The 20768-nt window shown below is 38.8% G+C and overlaps 1 protein-coding gene across 1 annotated transcript in view; it reads right to left on the bottom strand.

The window, feature by feature from the left end:
- The window catches only part of LOC134543223 (monocarboxylate transporter 2-like), a 77572-nt gene extending 57532 nt beyond the window's left edge, over positions 1-20040 (bottom strand). The window contains exons 1-3 of the mRNA XM_063388126.1: positions 19776-20040; positions 17538-17703; positions 11959-12053 (exon numbers count right to left, since the gene is read on the bottom strand). Coding sequence (XP_063244196.1) covers positions 11959-12053; positions 17538-17703; positions 19776-20040 — 526 coding nt within the window. The remainder of the gene's footprint in view (positions 1-11958; positions 12054-17537; positions 17704-19775) is intronic.
- Between the last annotated feature and the right edge of the window lie 728 nt (positions 20041-20768).

The raw sequence follows: 20768 nt of genomic DNA, 5'->3' as shown, positions 1-20768 counted from the left end.
ACTTTTTGACGTGATAACGTTTTATGAATCGATGAACGCCGGCTGCACGCACGAAAAATTGTCACGTTCCGACTGAGCCGAGCGTACGAGAACCGGCCAAACACCGTGCGAGAAAAATCTTCTATAATATCAAACAGATTAAAGCGGACTTTTTTTAAAACTAATTGTTCGTGATTATATTTAAACAAATTATTTAACTTAAATTTGCAAAAAAACTCTAAATAAATTTTGAAAATTAGAAAAAATGTATGCAATTTTTTTCATCAATGTTTTCTTATGACGTTATCACGTAAAATTATCGTCCGTAAACCGATTTTTACAGAAAACCCCCCCTCCTCTTTTTTTTCTTCTGTGTGTTCTGGCCGAGGCGAATGTAAAGGGTTGGTTCACCGACGCGGCAAAGCAGTCACCATATTCAGGGTGGAAGACCTTCGGCCACAGCCCGAGAGGCGAGCTGCGACAGGAAGCCTGAAAGGCGGTGACCCTTATATATTTTTGATAGGTTTTATATTCATCCGACACGCCGTGTCACGTGTCCGCCTGTCCGCCTGTCCGCCTGTCTGCCCGCCTGCCACCCTCAGGGCAGCGCGGGTGAAACTCGCCCGGGTATAAATAGGGGCGCAGCGGACCAGAGAGGGATGCTGGTTGGTAGGAGGAGGGGGCGCGGCGGTAACTGGGCCAATCAGCGTGCAGAATGGCGCGCGCGCACTGCAATTGTCGCCGGAGAGGAGCGGATGTTGGTCCACCGCGGAGACTGCTTCGTCAGCAGGCCTCCCTGCTGGACCCTGCTGAACCCTGCTGAGGCTGGCTATAACCACCACCAACACATGTCCGCCAACACTGGGGTTTCACAATGCTGCTTCTTATTTGCGTGTCCACGCTGAAATATTGTACACTGTCAGAAATCACAGTGAATTTACGGTCGTTTCAACCAAAAGTTCTTCGTTATTTCAGGCATGTGCATGTTCGCAAAAACTACACCTTACTTCAACTAAGCCGTAGGGACCGGAAAAATTCCCGGATTCAATGACCTCTAGGATAGCCTCCATTATCCTCTGCACTTCTCAAGTAAACACGCGTGTTCATTGGGTGCTAAATTCTGAGGCGTCTCCACTGGGTAGCTTGTGATTCGACGCTTCTTTGGTCGATAGTCTCTCATTGGCCCAGAGAGCTCAAGTAAAACCGCCATCCAATAGCAGAACCAGCAGAATTATACACATGTTTAAATTTCAGCCTATAACGAAATGAATCCGCAAATTTTTCCGGTCTCTACTTATGAGTGATGTTTTTTTTTCTTCGACATAAACACACCCGTGGTTGAAATAAGTGTATTTTTGCACGAGTCTTAACCAGTTTTTTTTATATAGCAAGATTATTCTTCAGGCTCGTTTTCAAAGAAAGTGAACTTTGTGCCCTTAATTTACGAAGATAAACGGTACATATATGAAGATCCCTGGCTAATTTATAATAGTTTTTCGTAAATTTTAATGTGAACATTTGTAACAGTGCTAACTAAAGTGAATTGACTGCTAGGGGCGTGTATTCAAAGATGGCTGCTGTATTTTGAGCTCATGATTCGCGTGAAATAAACAAACTAAGTCCTTTGAGTTGCAGCGTTTTGGGAAACATCTTTACACCAAAGGTTTTCGGAGAATCCAACTGTCCGTTTGTGGCGATAACGGTGGTAAAGTTTCCTCAGTGCAGTGGACTGTCTGGCGGGTTGCGGTTATACTGTTACGTCTCCAAGAAAATGTCATGCAAGCAAAGATGAAAAAAAAAATGCTTCTCTTTAAATGAGCGACTCGAACTAAACCATGTCTCGCGTCTGGAGACCATCACAGCCATTCGCAGAGATAAATAAACCATTGCGAAAAAACAACATCAAAGCTGAAACCCTCGCCGCAGATTGCGAAACCGCAACATAAAAAACTGCTTGAACTAACAGAAGTTTGTTATCCCGTGTTTAATTCACCGCGCCAGCGAATCCCAGTAAGTAAGCCACGTGCAGTCATCCAGTCTGCTAGTCACGTGTGTCTGCCAGGACACACAAGCTTAGACCTCGCCACGTTCAGATCCACTGAAGGCTTCTTTCTGTGCGTCGTATATTTATAAATAACAACTATCAATGTCGAAATGATGTTTTTTTCCTCCCCACTTCAACTGTATTTTTGACGTGATAACGTCTTATAAATCGATGAACGCCGACTGCACGCACGAAAAATTGTAACGTTCCGCCTGAGCCGAGCGCGCAATAACCGGCCAACCACAGTGGGAGAAAATCTTCTATAATATCAAACAGGTTAAGGCGGGCTTTTTAACTAATTGTTCGTGATGATATTTAAACAAATTATTTAAATTAAATTTGTGAAAAACTGTAAATAATATTTAAAAATTAAAAAAAAGTATGAAATTTTTCATCAATGTTTTCTTATGACGTTATCACTTAAAATTATCTTCCGTAAACCGACTTTACAGACAAACCCCCCCCCCCCCCTTTTTAGAGTTAAACAAAGCATCCCTCTCTAGCTCTATCTGAATATCTCTACATATATATATATATATATATATATATATATATATATATATATATCTCCATATCTCGCTATATATCGCTATATCTCTCAATGTATCTATCTATATATATATATACCTCTATCTTTATCTCTCCATATACCTATCTATGTATGAGTTAGTTTCGCTTCGAATGCCAGTGATATCACGGGGCTAGCCTGGTGTTAGCGAGGCGGTATTATACGTGCGATGCTCGCTGGTAATTCTAGCACAGTATCGCCTCTAAGCACAAAGATCTGAACTGTCTTCTCGAAGTGCAGAGGACAACTATGAGATTCGAGCGGTAACCAAAACTAGAGACGCGGAAATTTTGCAAATATGTTTTGATGATAGGCTAAAATTCAAAGCTTTATGTTTGCCATACCAAAGTTTTGCTGATTTTTTTTTTTTTTTTTTTTTTTTAAGCGAGAACATATTATTCTCTTTAGTAGACAGTACCTGATTCGCTTACTTCTCTCATAGCTGGACATCGTTGGCTCACGGTCGCAGAGGGGGCGTGTCTGAAGAACTGCGGTCCAATCATCAACACAGTGCAAGAGTATGAAGAATTGCATTCTAGCTTGCAACCAAATGAGTCCGCGGAATCTCAGTACCTCTACTCATATTCATCACGCAACAAGCTTGTGAAATATATAATTACAAAAATTATGATATTTTAGTTGTAATTACAAATGTTTGTGTTGCCACGAATGTATTTCACCACAATTTAAATTGTTTTCAACGTGTGGTTTCAGTTGACCTAATCACTTCTTCTCGAGCAGCGAGGCTTCATGGGAGTCTGCAGGGAAATACAAGATAAAAAGAAAATGGCGAACCACTTGTCTTGGAATCGGAGTAAATTCCCCCCCTCCCCTCGCCGCTACCTGCAGGGCTAGGTGCCCGAAGCAATTAAAATTAATTGGAACGTGAATTAATTCACGTCCAACACGGCGACGGCGCTCTTGCAAACTCCAATTATAACTTTTTTAATCTGCGCTGGTCTGCATTCGCCGCGAGGCCGCCATGTTGCAGGTGTTTCAAAAGCAAACTTATCCCCCGTTCATGAATCGGCCAAGTTCTTTGCTCTCCGAGCCGTTAATCTAAGGAACCAAGTGCGAAAAGATTCGTGAGAGTTCCACCCCGAAACACTGAAGCACACAAGTCCCAGCGCTCCTACGAAAATGAGTAGCTCTAAGGTGATCTCACACTTCGGGCATCAGAGCCATCGATGAGTTACGTCTCTCTGATACGTTCATACTTATGTCGGCGCTCTAAACAACATTAAATTTTCCTCTGCAAGATAACTCAGGTAAACATATTTCTATCCTGTCTTCAAGATTTTGTAATATTATATTTGCTAAAAATTGACGGAATGTTAGTTTCATTCAGTTACGTAGATTCTCTGGCTTACCGGTAATACTAATGTACGTTAATAAAAGTGACGTTTGCTTATTACTAAAAATTTGTTTTCCGACGGTAAACAGGCCGTAAAAGAATGCTGGTACACAGTGAAAAAAAATTTGTCATTTTTAAATCAAGTTCTATAAGGTCTACTTGGAAAAGTATTTTTTTACAGGTCAAACAACTCTGAGCTCTAGCGACGTCACAATGAAGGGGCGTGACCTTGGCGAGATGGGGGTGAGGGTGCGTCTGCACCAGACTCTACACAGAAACTGAAAACATCGACTCAGATGACTTACATTTTTGTAACTCGACCCCGGTGAGTTCTGCCATGCCATCAATTTTCTCTGCCGACGATAGTGCACTAGCATCACAGTTACCACTGCCAATGCCACCTAAACATACTATTACTTTGTCCATATCGAAATCAAAACGCACACCTGTTTTGTAATATCCACTCTCCAATTTATTTACATGCTCACACAACTGCTTCTAATCATCTTCGCCCATATAATTAAAAAAAATATCGTTTTATTTTTAGTTAGTTTGTTTTTTCGTTACAAAGTTGTTTTGTTTAGCAAAGCTCCTGGTATCGTGGTATTAGACTACGACCTGAACAGTACAGTGCTGCGGGATGCATAACGCGGAACTCTCAGGCGGTGCCTATATCACGCATACAGGGCTAGGAGAAATGTCACCATGCGGTCATATAGTAAGGTCTGGCAACTTCATATCCTTCTCCTTGGCGAGATCCGCGGGCTTAACAAAGCTCACGGTGACTAGCGAACTAACGGCGCTGATAACAGTTTAGTTTAGTACTTCGTCACCAATAGATGACCTTGCATTGAATTCGACACGCACTGTCGCTCGTTTGGTGCGTCCGTCACGGCTTGTCTTCTTACTATTGTCTGTTACAAGCGCCGCTCATTTTTAGTTCTAACTCTTACAAGTATTTTTATAGGTATTTAAAATTTACAAACAGAAATTTTCTTTACGATCTGTATGAGGTTAGAAATAAAAACAGACACTTAATCTGTACTAAAAATTAAATAAATGGAAAAAATTCCACATACCAGACTAAAAAGCAGGAAATAATTAAATAAAAATAATATAAAACAGTTGTTTTTTAAAATGAAATAAAAGAGATGGTATTCCCACGACAGCTAGTGTGAAGAAAGCGTTGCATGCTGCTCAGAGACTAGGGAAATATACAGATGGAGCATAAGGCCCAATTCTAGACGAAGGAGGTGAAGCCAAAAGGAGAGGATTTCAGTGCACTACACGTACCAATATGGCGGCCGTTTGTTTACAAATGTATAATCTGTATCTGTATTGGAGGTTGAATGGTAGAAAAATGTCAACTCACATCGTTAAATTTTGTGTTATGAAGATCCGTTTTGGACTTTTAATATATATATAAACACATTAACCAGTAATATTTTGATCTATTTTTTTCCCGAACAGCTTAATTACAGTCGTTAATAAAAGCAGGCTAGAATGGCTGATAAAAATATAAAATGACCGCCATATTGGTATGTGAAAATCAGAAAAAAATGGGGGGAAAAAACGGCTTCACGTCTGATGGCCATTGCTCCACCTGAATCCTTACTGTTGCCAGATTGATACAACCCAGGTTATTAAAATTAAAAGTTTTATTCTGTATACCATTATTAATCGTAATAAGTTTTGATGTGTAATTTTAATTATACAATTTCTTGATTTTTCTAAGATTGTAACACAGTGTCTACTGACAGTATTATTATAGTTGTAGTCACCTTGACAGAAAAAAAAATTAAATTCTAAACACCAATTATTATTTCTCAGGCGAAACTATTTGAAACGGTCACTATTTTTATAGCAAGGCATTCAATGAAAATATGTGCAATGCTGAAAAGAGCCAAAATTCTTAAAATTTAACAATATAAACCAAATGTAAACAAAAACTGCTGAAACTAAGATGGCGTCTTTCGTTTACATCTCCTTATAAATAAAAAAAATGGAAATTATCAGATTCAATACACCATAAAATGTATTTACACAATTCTTATTCTAAATTTTACCTTAAAAAATACAATTTTTCCGATAGATTTTACGAATTTTCATTATTACCATGTTGTCTCTGAAACATTTGCGCTCTATGGCGGGCATCTGTTAACAGCGCACACCGAAGAAGGACAGCGCTAATAGCAGAGATCGTGCATTAGAAAGAGACAGTAAATTCCCATTTAAATGCACAATGCAATCTAAAGAATGAGATTCTCCATAGCATATAGTGCAATTTGTACAGTAGATGGCACTATGACATGAAAAATAAATACATTACCTGAACAATCAATTGATGTAAGTTATGTGCCAAATTTATGATTAATATATATACATAAAATATATTGTTTGTGCTTCAAAATAAAGTGACAGGACATGAACAGTAAATCTATGACGTCCTTTTAATCGCAAAAATATTGTAAGTGAAGATTTTTTTTTTAAAGAATGAGCGAGAAAATTTATAGCACCAATTAAATACTTCTAAGTACGATATCGGTATCATGCTTGCCTAATTATATAGCGAAATAATTTTCTCTCTCATGATGGTCGCGTTAACAGACGATATAATCATTGATGGCACTGTACGACAAAAACGATATATTTCTTTCGCGTCTATTATCACTGTATCTGATGTAGGAACAACGCAGGGAGATACAATGTTTGCCTAGACAGAAATTACAATGTACATAAGCTTAAATTCTATCTCGACATTCACTTTACGTACTACACAGTATATTCGGTAACAGAGTTCCATTATTTACACACAGTTGAAGGCGCCGGTACCGAGATAAAGGCTGTGTAATGTAACTTGTCTCTGATTTTATTGACAGTTCTCAAAAGTAATAACAATGGTTTAATTATACAACGGTCACTTGAAAGGTAACTTATTACATTTGTTTACAATCACTGACAATCGCGTATGATGCTAGAAACACTGTTGGCATAACAATAACGGCAAAAAGGATATGCAGAACATTGGCAAATACTACTCTTAGGAACTGTAAATTTTTAAACAAGGTACGTGGCACAGACTATATGAAGCGAACTGGCGTGGGCGCAGGGCGTAGCTCAGGGATATTCCACGAATGAAATATCATCGAGAGAAGGAACATGTGTCGCCAGTGGACCATATGCGTGCGAGAGTTTCCCGTCTATTAATCTCTCAAATAAATGTCATCGACTTGGCAACGACATAAGACAGTTATAAGCGGAATATCGCACGGAGTTCTGTTCAGCTATTTTGGGGCGTTGCGTTGTGTTGAACCGCTGTTCCAGAATAAATTGACGTCACTACTGTTTTGTTTTTAAAAGATGGCGTGATAGTAGATGGTGAAATATTTCATATAGGGCCTATATGCGTATTCAGGGGAAATGCGCTATGAAAAGATACGATGACCTATCAGAAAAAAAAATGCTGCTAGGCTAAGATTTTTTTTTACAACACGTAACTGCTTAGTTTTTTTAAAAAAAATAATTTTGTCATGATCAGAGATTTGAATAAAATTTCAGGTTTTAGTGAATTTCCATGTTTAATCGAGCCCCTAGTTATAATAAAAAACTTAAAACTGATGCAATATATTTCATACAAAGGGAAGTTTACTGATTTTAACCGTAAAAAAAACCCGTACCGATTTCTTCTCCCTCGATCCATTTATCCCCATTAACGAACTCGACCAAGATTTTTCATTTCTATTTTATTTTTCGGTTTAGTGTGGAATTAATTTGTGAGTTATTATGGCAGTTATTGTTTCCATAAGACGTGATAACATACAGTATGATACCGGATTCGACCTATAAACTTCGACAGTACATCACGAAAAAAACAGAACGATGAAAACATGCATACAATATAAGTTTGGTATACACTTTTGAAGTCAAACCTAAAATATTCTTTTTGCATATAATATAGGAAGTATTTACGACGGAATATGATTATTTGAAGAAAGTCCTACAACTTGTCGCTGTTGTCAAATTATATCATTGAAATAATTGTGGTAACATTTTTATTTTACAACCATTTTTCTGAGTTGTTAAACTAAATTATTAAAATAAATCATTTGAAGACATAAAATAATGTTTAATTGGTCGTGAAAATTGGTTCAGATAAAAAATATCCAGATGGTGTTCATTATTAAATAATTTCTTAATTATTTGCGTTAAAAAGTTGTTTACTTTGACCTTCAAAAGTACCTAACAGTCTTGGGAAGAACCTTAGGTCACAATCCGCATAAAAAAAAAAAATATATATATATATATATATATATACACACACATTATAGTTGTCGTTGGGTTTTGGGATCTATGAACCACTAAGCTAAAAACAATGTAGAAATGTTCCGGAAGTAGCACCAGGTAACTATTGCAACATGTAGAACTCAGAATACGCGGTTAAACGACTTTGTTCACAAACTAAGTCATTTGTTTGGGAAGGTGGCAGGGGTTTTGAGGGGGGGGGGGGGGAATTATTTGAAACGAAACCTTTGTCACTTCAAAGATTTTTGACAAATTTTATTTCTCCTTTTAAGACGGCATTAAACTATTTTTTAAATTTTTTTTTTTTTTAAATTACATACGATTGCGGAAGAATAGCCACTAATATTTTGCAGACACCTTCAATAGTCGGGCGTGAGGTTTGTCAAAAGCGACGTTGCCATTATTCATCGGGGGACATACATACACGTGACATGCCCAATTAGAAATACATATTTTACTTCTACACTTTTCGGAAAGGCGAAAATACTGTTGACGTCCAAAGAACCCTGCAAGCGTCTGCAATATAATTGGACATCTGGAAAACAACGTACAAGGGTTACATTGGAGTATAGATGGCGTAGTGGCGAATGTTATATTTGTAATGGACCCTTAGAGAAACTGTAAGTAATTTTTTACGGACATTTTATTTCTAACACCCATGACAAATAGGCCGTTTTTGCTATTTTTATTTAAGTTATGTGTAAAATATAATTAATATAAACGAAGAAATTATAACTACTCGTACGAGATCAGTTTTAACATGTTCTTCGCGATTAAACATTGACATTAGGGGCTGCTGAATTCGAGGAAAACATACCTAATTGTATTTTAGAACTCTATAAGTGTCAAAATATTTCTTTAAAAGATTGGTTTTATATTTAATTTTTTAGTAGATACATTGTATTACGATTATTTGGAAACTTCGTTCAGGATTTCTATTATAATGAAGAAAAATTGTATTAAAATAAAGCTATTAAATTGGTTATACATTTTGATACGCAAACTTCACAGGATGATAATGGCTTCACATACCTACATTTTCCAGAATAATTTAAGCATAGGAAAAAAGGAAGTGTAAATCCATTTCAATGCTAATTTAGTAAAACTTTGAATTGAAATTTGAAAAGTTTCCTAGTTCAAACAAATCTCCAAAATTAAATAGCTAATAAATATGACATTCAACTGGGGAAAAATTGAAGTCGCCGAGAGTAGATAAATCTCTTTAAATAAAAGTGCGTTATGTACAGGTCTCAAAAAAGTTTGAGACCATTAGTAGATTTAATATAATAATGTTTTGGTTCTAAGCAGCTGCTAGGAATTACATCTTGAATTTTCTATTGTAGAATAATTGCTCAGTATGAAAACGCTATCACGTCTGTAGCTCTTCCACTAAAACTGCAATAAAACGTTGAAAAATGTACTAATATTTGTTTACTCAGCTTTATTTACAAATTAAGATATTTTTTCTTAAGATTTTTTAAAGTATAACATTTTTACAATCTATACTCTTAAAAAACATTAAAAAAACAAAATTTTAATTTTAGTAAATATTTCTAGAGCTCTAATTATTTATTTGTATATCATACGCTCCTATTTATGGGCAATATTAATAAGAAATTTGAACGCAAATTTAGAATCCAAATATTACTATCTTAAATCTTCATATAGTCTTATACTTTTAGTGGAACTTGTATGCATAAAGTATTACTAAAAATTAAATTAGCCTATAGTCAAATCTGGCAGTATGGAATGAGTCGCATTTTATTGAACGCAATGAACGATAAATGTCACTTCTACTTACCATTTTACTGTCTAAAATCCACTGTAAAATATCCGTTATAGTCATTTGAACAATAATGTGAGTACATAGTTGGCTTCAAAGATACTGACATAATTATACGCGTGTTTTTACTTGAAACACTGGTCGAAGCTAGGCCCAACAGCAGAATGTCCGATAGTTTACCAATATTCAACGAATAGTTTGGCTACATTGTCAAAAATTTTAAACGGTTTACAACGAAAGGTTTTTCGGGAACATAGTTGCTAAAATATTTTATTGCAATGCTACAGTAATTCATTGTACCGCTTCCTTAACAAATTTATGCTGAACTCACAAAATATACGGATTAACTCCAGTTTTATTTGAATTTAGGAGGTACAGTAATTGATTTTTCGTATGGAACTATTAGTTTAATATACGCATGAGTGATGAATTGTAGAATTAACAATATAATACCGCTTGATTTGTCAAAACTAATTGCTTTAAAATCTAAATATGAGCCAGTGGTTTGAATCAAAGACTGCAAGTAAATAGAAATTCTTCCAACAAGTGGTTACTGGCTGGTAAATCACAATGAACCTGAGATTAAAGATACGAACTCACTGAGAAATTAGTGAAATCTACTGATTATACAGTGGCTTCAGTTACAGGAACGAACGACAGGAAAAGCCTAATTCAAGTAGAGCAGTTTATGTGTTAAGTGTACAAAGACAATTAGTGTATTCACAAGAAAGTATTCTAGCAACTTTAATACAGTGTAGCTGAGGCTTTTGATCCCACAGTTGGAGAACACAGAAGAGCCAGATTAGCGATTACGCCGGATTAACAAAAGTCATTATAAATTTCAACAGTAATATTAAAGAAAAATTTATACACGGTACACTGTAATGTTTTCTTATAAAAAGAAATTAAAAATTAATTTAAATGTGTAAATGAACACGAAAACAACTACAAAATAGTGTTCGCAGTACTACTGGGTTCGAATTCTTACCCGGGAATTTATGCTTTGTGTTGTCCCAGTAGTTACAATAGTTACAGTTATTTGCAAATCGTTCCCTGTAAAGCTTTCCAGGATTAACTCCATATATTAATTAAAACGGTGAAAAAATATAACGTTAGATTATTGAATATTCGATTATCTTTTCCATGGTTTTAAAAATAAATTATATTTAAATGAAACACCAATTGAAGAATAAAATTACGCACCAATTTTCTTAATAAATACTCAGTATGATATTGAAAGAAGAAAAAAACGTGTTTCATATATGCAAAAATAACCACAGCCATATGTTGTCCAAGCTTACAATATATTTCTTGAAGTTTTACAAACTGATTATTTTGGCAACTGGTGTCAAAAGGAATCTTCTTAAAAGTACAGGATTTTTTCCCCCTGTGTACAGTAACAGTTAAATAGCTGAAAGAGTTGTAAAAAAAAAAAAAGAGCGCGTGTAACTCAGTGCAAGCGATAGAAGTGAAACTTCTTTGGCAATTCAAACCTCGAATCATAAGTATGGGAAAAAAACGGCAGGGACAGATAGAAATAGAGAGAGAGTTAAATAAGAATTTTTAAACTAAACATGAATTAAAAAAAAAATATATTACTCACTTCAAAATAAGCTCAAACCCCGCTGTGTTGCCCAGATACTCCCTTACTAGATGCCAGCAAGTCGGATGGTTGACACGCCTATCCCTGCAGCATGGCTGGGGTTCAACCTGAGCCGCACTAAGCCACGTGGAACTTGTGGCCCCGCCCAGTTTTCTGCACCGTCCGCAACCGCTTAGCGTCAGAAATCGTGCATTGAAATTCAGCCGTGAAGCTCTACTCCCCTCGCGGCCAAAGAGGTTCCACTGCTCCGCGGGACGACGGGAATACGGGAAGACGGGAAGACGGGAAGATGGTGCCGGACTGCAGGGCGTGCCGGACTGGGTACCTGCGGGTCGCGGCCGGTCCATGTGTGACGCCTCATCGCCGCAGTGGTCGACCGTCAGCTCGCCGGCGCGCGCGGCCGCCGACTGCCCGTCGCGGCTCAGGGGGCGGGGCCTCGCGCGTCACGTGGCTTCCACCGGTGATGGATGTCGCGGGGAGGGGGAACCAGCGAGGGGAGGGGAGTACTGGTTCACTGCGCTCCTCCCAGGCGGCGTGTATTTTTTAAAATTTACTTTTGGAAGTTGGCCTTTGACAGCGCAGCGAAGGAGCATTACGATATTTTCAAGTACCATTCGTATATTGGCATTAGTAGAGACCGGAAAAATTAGCGGATTCATTTTGCGATAGGCTGAAATTCAAACATGTGTATAATTCTGATGGTTCTGCTAATGTCTCGCAGTTTAACTGGAGCTCTCTGGGCCAATGAGAGACTATCGACCAAAGAAGAAGTCGAATCACAAGCAACCCAGTGGAGACGACTCACAATTTAGTAACCAATGAACACACGTGTTTACTTGATATGTGCAGAGGATAATGGAGGCTATCCTAGAGGTAATTGAATCCGCGAATTTTTCCGGTTCCTAGGCATGTGGTATTTTCACACGCGGTGTCTAATTCAAAAATAATATTCATAGTAAACGCCCATGTTTTCGTAGGGTAAAAATACGTCTTAAAAAAAACTTTTGGTACTAAGATGGCGTCTTAAGATCTTACATACCATCTTAAGGTAGAGTTTATAGCACTGTTTTGGATTTATTAAACATAACAGCCGCGGTTTGTTCGGTTGTTCGACAGCGTTAAGGTGAAAGAGCTTCCAGACGACGGCGGGCTGCGAGCCACTGAAACTCAGACTCAGGCCGCAGCCTGACACCAGCCCAGTGGATCCTCCGAAAGGGCATGGTAGTGGGCGCGACCATCTTTGCGTGGCTTCCTAATCCTCGCAATGGATGCCGGCGCATCCCTGCTTGCGCCCACTGCGACACTCGCATCCACTGATGCGTCCACACGTCCGTTGGCTTCGGTGCAGTGTTTTGTTTTGTTTGTAGAGACCGGAAAAATTCGCAATTTCAATGACCTGTAGGATATACTGCATGATCCTCTATGTACGTGGGAAAATTACATTTGCTCATTGGCTACTGACTCGTGACACCTGTTAACTGGGACGCTAGTGATTCGATACTTCTTTTGTTAAAGGTTTTTCATTGGCCGAGTATCATTCACATAAACTGTGGCCCAATCACTGATGCAGCAAAAGGCCAAACGTTTTTGGATTCTAGATTATCACGAAATGAATCCGCGAATTTTTACGGTCTCTATTCGTTTGTATATAATATTACTTCAGACTTTTCGCAAAAAAAATTGTTTAAAACGTATTAAGCGTAAGAGATAACTCAAATAGAGACAAATAAAATGGTTAATAAAAATTACTGTGAGGTGAACTTAAAGTGATACGGACAAAAACTCATTTCATGTTTCTTGGCTGTAAAAATCGTTACAAATTTGAGAATTTTTAAAAGCCAGGTAAAAATAATTATTATTTTCTGAAAGAAATTCAAACCATTTCTTGAAGTAGCCAGTGGCATTGCAGTTAAAACTAAAAAAGTTTCAGTTCTGCAATAAATTGAATTCTCCTTACATATTTGTACAACCCAAAAACGTTAAAAATGGAACTTTGGCAGCTAATTATGCAAAAAGTATGCGCTGAATATATTTTTCTTTTCGCGAAAGTTAAACAATCAAAAAGGTCTAAAAGTTGATCACTGATTAGTATAAATATAAAATCATGACCTGAAATGGGAGGCACCTCCTTAACTGAAGTCACCCGCGGGAAATAGCCAGAGGATTTTCCTTCCTGCGTTCGCATGCTGGGATCTGGCTCACTGTCACGACACGGCGAAACAAATTTAAATAAATAGTTTGCGCCAAATAACTGCTGTACTGATTGCAAATAGGAATGAAGTTTCACTGCGAACCGCGGAAGCCTCGCCAAGTGTCGGATGACATGGATATCACGAGAAAACCCGTCTTCAGTTATCCCAGAGGTATAATTTTTCAGGGCGAATTTCTCCCAATCTTTTCTTCAGCGGAGATTCTTTCACTTAACTCCATGTTTCGCACAACGAGTGAATGTCATTCATCTATGAGGTCAATTTCCTTTAGGCTTTCGACTACGGTTAGATAACTTTATAGGTCCTCAAGCAGATGTTTTTGCCGGTAATGGTGATTCAGGTCGGCTCGGATATCACGGAAACTCGGATAATCAGGACTCTACTGTTGGAAGTGGTCAGAATTTAACATGTCGGGGTATGCTCTGTAGGCTCTCCATTTAAGTGGTAGGCCACTGAAAATACATCAACACGCGGAATTGACAGGAAGCGAGGAATCTGCCCCTGTAGAAGACACTGCGCCTCTGTAAGGCGGGCTGCTCCGTGCCTTGAAAAGCTCTGTGGCTTAAAATAACAAAAAAAGTACACTTATTGCACTTGACTTCTACAGGCAGTTCTGGAACAACTACGATGCTTTGGTTTTCACCGAACGCAACCCAGGTTGGGTTAGACTGATTTTTATTTATTTCCTACGATTGTTTCTCAAATCCGGTGCATTTTATGCGCTCCGGGTAGTTTCGGAACAGTTATGGTGCAGTTCGTGTGCTGGTGTTGACAGGGTGGTTTAAAAGAACAAGTAAAGTTAGAGCACTTGATGTGCTACAGGTAGTTTATGAACAATTGCGATTTTTTTTTGTGTGAACCGAACTCAACCTGGGTTAGATTAGGTTATATTTTTTAAAGTTTATTTCTACAATTTGTCTCAAAGTGGTGAGCCGGGGTTGCTGACAGAAGTTTCGCCAACCCAGAATGCGCCGTGATAAGGCTCTGTTCCACACGGCGGTGCGAGGTGAAGTAGTGGTAATGTGCTGAACTCGCGCGCTGGAGGTACGTGCTCCAGCCAATCACATTCACGATCTCAAAGTTGCCCCCCAAACCTGTCCCGGCGAACACCGTAGGGGCGGACGCCAACAGTTACCCCGCTCGGCCGTTGTCTCGGGCTGGCCAGTTATTAACGGTTTTTCTAAAGTGGTCTAATACAACGTTAATTGCTATCATAAATCCACAGCAGAGATAGCCAAAAACAATTATGGTGAAATAATGTCATTCCTCCAATCATTTCCATTAAAATATGTATACGATAGCGGAAAGTAGTGTTGGTTGTAAAACTGTGACTAATGAAATATTTTCCATACTTTAAGTTTTCTATTTTAAATAATTTGTCTATTATTTGCAATAAACTATTTGTCGGTTCCAAGTTTAAATGCGTATACCAGCCAAGTGAAGAATAATTAGGCTATTAGTCGTAAACATGGTTTTAACTTTTTTTCCTTCGTGATGAGTAGGGACTGGAAAAATTCGCGGGTTCAATGACCTGCAGGATGAACTCCATAGTTCTACATACACTCTGTCAAATGTCATCCACTGATTGGCTTCTGTCTTGTGAGACGTCCAACGTAGCAGCCTGTGATTTGATAAAGCTTTGCTCGGGCGTGTTTCTCATTGGCCCAAGAGTCATCCAGGTGAGTTGTGAGCCAATGGCAGAGGCAGCACTGAGGTATAACTATTTGTATTTTAGCCTATCGCGAAATGAATTCGCGAAATTTCCGGTCTCTAGTGATGAGTCTGCAGCCGAAGATGAGTTGAATACTGGAGATATGCCCCTAAATGCCGCGGTGGTATCTAACAGAGGCATATTCCTTTTACAGTTCGTGTTGTGGCGTGTCACTCCGTCTCTAAGGACCTCTAAGGACCTCGCTGTAAGACGACACACGGGCATCCACCGCTGAAGGACCTTCAGGACATTGCCACGCTCGTAACCACCTCGGTGCAGCGGCTGTTAGAGTGGAGTCATTATTCAAAGTAGTCAACCGATCTTTTATGTCAGTGTTCGTAGAACACTGCAAGTTTCATGTTACCAGTTTCCCCGTGAATTATCTGATATTTCCTCTTGGTAATTACAGTGTAAATCCTGTCGATATCACACTGTAAAAATCTAAAAAAAAAGATTAGAGTTGTTATATCTAGTGATCTGCCACAAAATATTTATGTAAATATATTTAAAACAGACATTATGGCAAAACGTTTAGAAATAATAACAAATTGGAGTTCCTTGCTTCAGTTTTTAACGTTTAGCATAAGCAATTTTGTAAGAGTGGTTATAGGTTAGTCTGGATTATTCAAACACGAATTACTTAAAAAAAAAAAAGAGGATTCCTTTTTGAAAACGCATTAGCACAAAGTTGATTTAATAATGCACGAAACAAATTATAATGTTGGCCAGTACTTTTAAAATTAAAGGAATCACTGAACCGATACCTCCACGAAGAGGAACATGGAATAAAACTTATTTAAAAACGCGAAAAAGAATAATGTGATGGAAAAAACTGATAAGAGACGAAAATATAAAAGAAGAGCCAAATACCAAGGTAAATATCTAGGGATTTCATACAATATTGATGTAAATAAAAGACATGAGCCTGCTGTAATCTTGTAGGTCTGCATAACTACGTGACGCCAGACGTCAGGAATCCTGCCCACAGCCATCACAATGAGAATGAAGAGCTGAGTGTATTTAGATCACCCGAGAAAACCTCAAAATAACTTTAAACCAAGTAAGTTTCAAAAAATCTTGAAGAACCCCACTAAAAGTCGGCTAGGCACACGAAACCACACGACTTCCGTAGGAGATCACTGTATTTTATCTGAGACTGGAGCCAGTCTGAAATAAGGCGTATCTCAAGCGTATCCCGAGCTAGTTAACTATAATAACACCTTTTTACTTTACTGCTCAAAAATGTTGTGCAATAAGCCAGTAAACAATAGTAGATTGTTATATCGCAGCCTCTCACACACCCAGTTTTAAGAAGCAATTCACAACAGCCTAGCATTTTCCATACCACCGTTTATTCCCCTACAGGACAATTTTGGAATATAACTTTGAAAAAAAAAAAAAAAATATTTGTCTGTAAAGTCGGTTTACGGAAGATAGTTTAACGTGACGTCATAACAAAACATTGATGAAATGATTGCATACTTTTATGAATAAAATTGAATCATTTTTATTGAAATAATCACTATTTTGTATGGATACAAAGAAGGAGTGAAATGAAATATACAATTTAATTGATAAATTTACTTTTATTTGCACTCATTATTTCAAATATGTTTGTTACTTTAACGAAGAGATTATTTTAACTATAACCTTTATACATGTTTGCTATTTAACTTCTTCCAATTTGTGTTATTCTGTTAAGGATAGGACGATGATAGGAAAAGTAGGAAACGAATGGGAGTGTTTCAAGTTTAATGTGCCTCGAAAAAGTCAAATCGATGGTTGTTCCAATCGAGTGGAAGAGAGATAGATGCGGCGCAAGCGTACAGTGAGCGTAACGGGACAAAGCGTTACGGGACAATGAGTCATCCTTTTTCGTGCGTGCAGCCGGCGTTCATCGATTTATTAGACGTTGTTACGTTAAAAAAAAAATCCCTGTCCGTGAACGCACATACTACAGTTCTGCCACTTGTCGCTCCTGACCTCGAGTGCAGCCCGTGGTGCGAAGCGAACAGAGACGACATGAGACGCACGTGGTGGGAGGGCGTCTCGGCGCACGTGGTGGGAGGGCGTCTCGGCGCAGCGCTCAAAGACTGGTCCAACAGCAGATGCTGTCTGGGCGCCGCGCACGGCTGGCTCCAGGCCAGGTCTGAAACAACCCGCGGATAATACCAGCCCGTGGGCGTAATTCGACGGAGGAAAGTGATTTTTTTTCCCGCGGAATCACCTCGGCCACTTGATACTCCTTAATGCCTCGGCTCGTTGCCTCGTTTCCACGCCTGACATCGTCTCTGTCTCGAGAGGGAAACATCTACAAACTTTGCGGTAACGAGAACATAGTTCGTGGGAAATTTTCAAATTTATTGCTTCCGTTCGGCCAAGAGCAGCTTGTCAGTTGCTGAAGGCGTATGAAAGTCGCTCCTGCACAATTTGGGGAGTGCGGTAAACTTTCGGAATTAATTGTCTTGGAAGAATGCGCCTCGAATACACAGTAGTTCCAGAACCTGGAACTTGTTGGAAATTCTCCGGGTTACAACATTCGAATTATGTGTTCAGTTTCAAACACGCTAGTGGAAAGAAAAAAAAAAGAGTGCGCTGTAGTGGACTTGAAAGTTTTTAAAATTTTTTGACACATCAAAAATGATTCTTGTGAGTTTATAGTCATAGAAAGTAAACATTTTTGCGAACATAGGAGTGAATATAAGAATATACATGAATAATTCGTAACTTTTGTTCTTTTTTTTATAACAGTACGTGATTGAATCATGTACTGAGGGGTGTGGGAGGGGCAGGGAACTGACAAAAAAAAAAGACTAATCATCTCAACCTTAGGGATACGCAAGCTTCAATTGTTGCACAATTATTTCATTTCAGCAAAGTAAATGGCTAAAACAATTCAATTCGCCATTATTGTGGGTCGTGGATGCGCCAGACTTAAAGAACAATTATCGGACGTCTCGAATGACAAAGCAATCGCCATATTCAGAAGGTCCTTCTCTGTTCAGCGGATCTCAACAAAGCCCCAGAATGTAACTACAAGCCTGTAGATGGCGATTTCAATGTCGACCGGAACGGGGGAGAACTATTTCACAACTTTGTCGCGGCTAAAAGCCACAAGCATAGTAAATCCTGCATATTTCATTTGCCAAAACGTATGTTTTCACGATATTTTGAAGGATATAAAAATTTGTTTCGCGATAAGTAAAGTGGCACTAGTGAACACAGACAAAACTAGTTATTATTGTCCATCCTTAATTACTAGGACCAACTTTCAAGGCGGTAGTTAGCTTAATGATTTGGTTTGTATAATTTGTTATTTTCGCCGATGATTCGATTTATTTCTCAAGTTCATGATTTAACTGTTGCTGAATCTAATAATTGGCTTCATCTGCTCAAAAAGTGTTTATTTAATGGTTTTTAAGTCTCCACTCTAGTATGAATCGGGAAAATTAAGCAGATGCTGAATTAGAATTAAATGTTATTACGTATTCTTTGTAGTTAAACTTGTTTTCAAGATTTTAATTTATATGTCTCCAAAATATGAATTTTCCAAAATCAGAAATGAAAACGGTTTTTTATTTTATTTTTGGATTTAGCAATAAAAGCCTGGAAATGAAACAGTTTAACGACAAAGTTTTTTAAAACCATCAAATTTGCAGTTACTGAGTTTCTGCAGCTATTTGAAACAGCCAAATTCGGCCACAATAAGAAATCAGTTGGAACCGGGTGCAAGCGCAGGGAACAACGCAAGAAAGCGAGAGACGCCTAGCCGCCGGGAACAAGGCACACCAGTTCTGTGACTCACGAGGCAGGCTGACAACGTGACAGACTTACAACAGGCAACATTCCGTGACGTATTTCATCTCGCGTTTCCAATCATTATTTCATACTTTACTGCGCGGGGTTGGTCGCTCCGTGCCAGCAGTGTTGCCAACGCCCCGCGCCACAGGGACAGTAACTTATGCGCGGTTGGCGCCCCTGGAGGGTCGGAGCTGGGGAGAGACGGGGTAACGAACTTAATTATGTTGTCTGCTCGCGTTATCAGTTAGTTGAGCGCTCAACAAACCAGCCGCCGTAAATCATTAATTAAAATCTTAAGCGGGTGCGCGGAAGCCGTGCCGAAAACATCAGCCCCCTCCCCAAACCCACCATCCCCCCAGTGACGGTTCATTAAAGACTGTGTGGGGTGGAGTGCGACAGCGTCGAGGGTCGGGCGATTACGGCTCGGCACTTCCGAGCGCACCGTGCGCACCGTGTGCATCGTGCGCACCATGCGCACAATGCGCACCATGCGCACCGTGTGCAATATGTGCATCATGTGCATCATGTGCATCATGCGCACCGTGCGCACCGTGCTCACTATGTGCACGATGTGCATCATGCGCACCGTGCGCACCATGCGCACAGTGTGCACCGTGCGCCCCGTGCGCACGGGCGAGTGTTCCGTAACTTCGCCGGTGCCACGGCCTTCTCCCGACCAGCACATGGTCGCAGGCACAGGCGTGTGGCGGTGCCGAGATCATGCCCGGGTCAGCCAGCATATGAACGGTCAGACGCAGACTCATTAAGGGGGTGCCTCCTATTTCAGGTAAAGATTTTATAATTTACAGTAATTACAGATAAACTTGTAGACTTTTCAATTGTTTAACTTTCACGAAATGAAAAATATATACAGCGCATAATTTTTGCACAATTATCTGCCAAAGTTACATTTTTAACGTTCATGGGTTCTACAAATAAGGCAAATTTAATTTAATGCAGAACTGAAACTTTTTAGGTTTAACTACAAAGCCACTGGCTACTTCAAGAGATGGTTTGAATTTCTTTCAGAAAATATTAATTAATTTAATTGGCATTTCAAAACTCTCAAATTTGTTACGATTTTGATAGCCAAGAAACAAAAGAAATTTTTTTTTCAGTACTTTAACTAAAGATTCATTTGGAAACCAGTTGCCAGGAAATAGTCTGTAATACTACAAGAAATACATTGTAACCTTGAGCACACAATGCTATTTCCATTTTTTTTAAAATATGAAATGACTTTATCTAGATAACACATCCACTCTAATAATTCTTTTCATATCGCGCCTACAGAAACATAACTTAAAAAAAAAAATCGCCTTTCTCCTAGTGTCGTATCGAGAGGATACGGGTTCAATGACCGAAACACGTTTTAATTATTCATTTCCATCTAGCTTTTCCTTCTTGATTTGA

This window comes from Bacillus rossius (genome assembly GCF_032445375.1).
Source record: "Bacillus rossius redtenbacheri isolate Brsri chromosome 9 unlocalized genomic scaffold, Brsri_v3 Brsri_v3_scf9_2, whole genome shotgun sequence".
Taxonomy (NCBI): Eukaryota; Metazoa; Arthropoda; class Insecta; order Phasmatodea; family Bacillidae; genus Bacillus; species Bacillus rossius.
The sequence above is the reverse complement of the archived record's forward strand: the minus strand, read 5'-3'. Positions and strand labels throughout refer to the sequence as shown.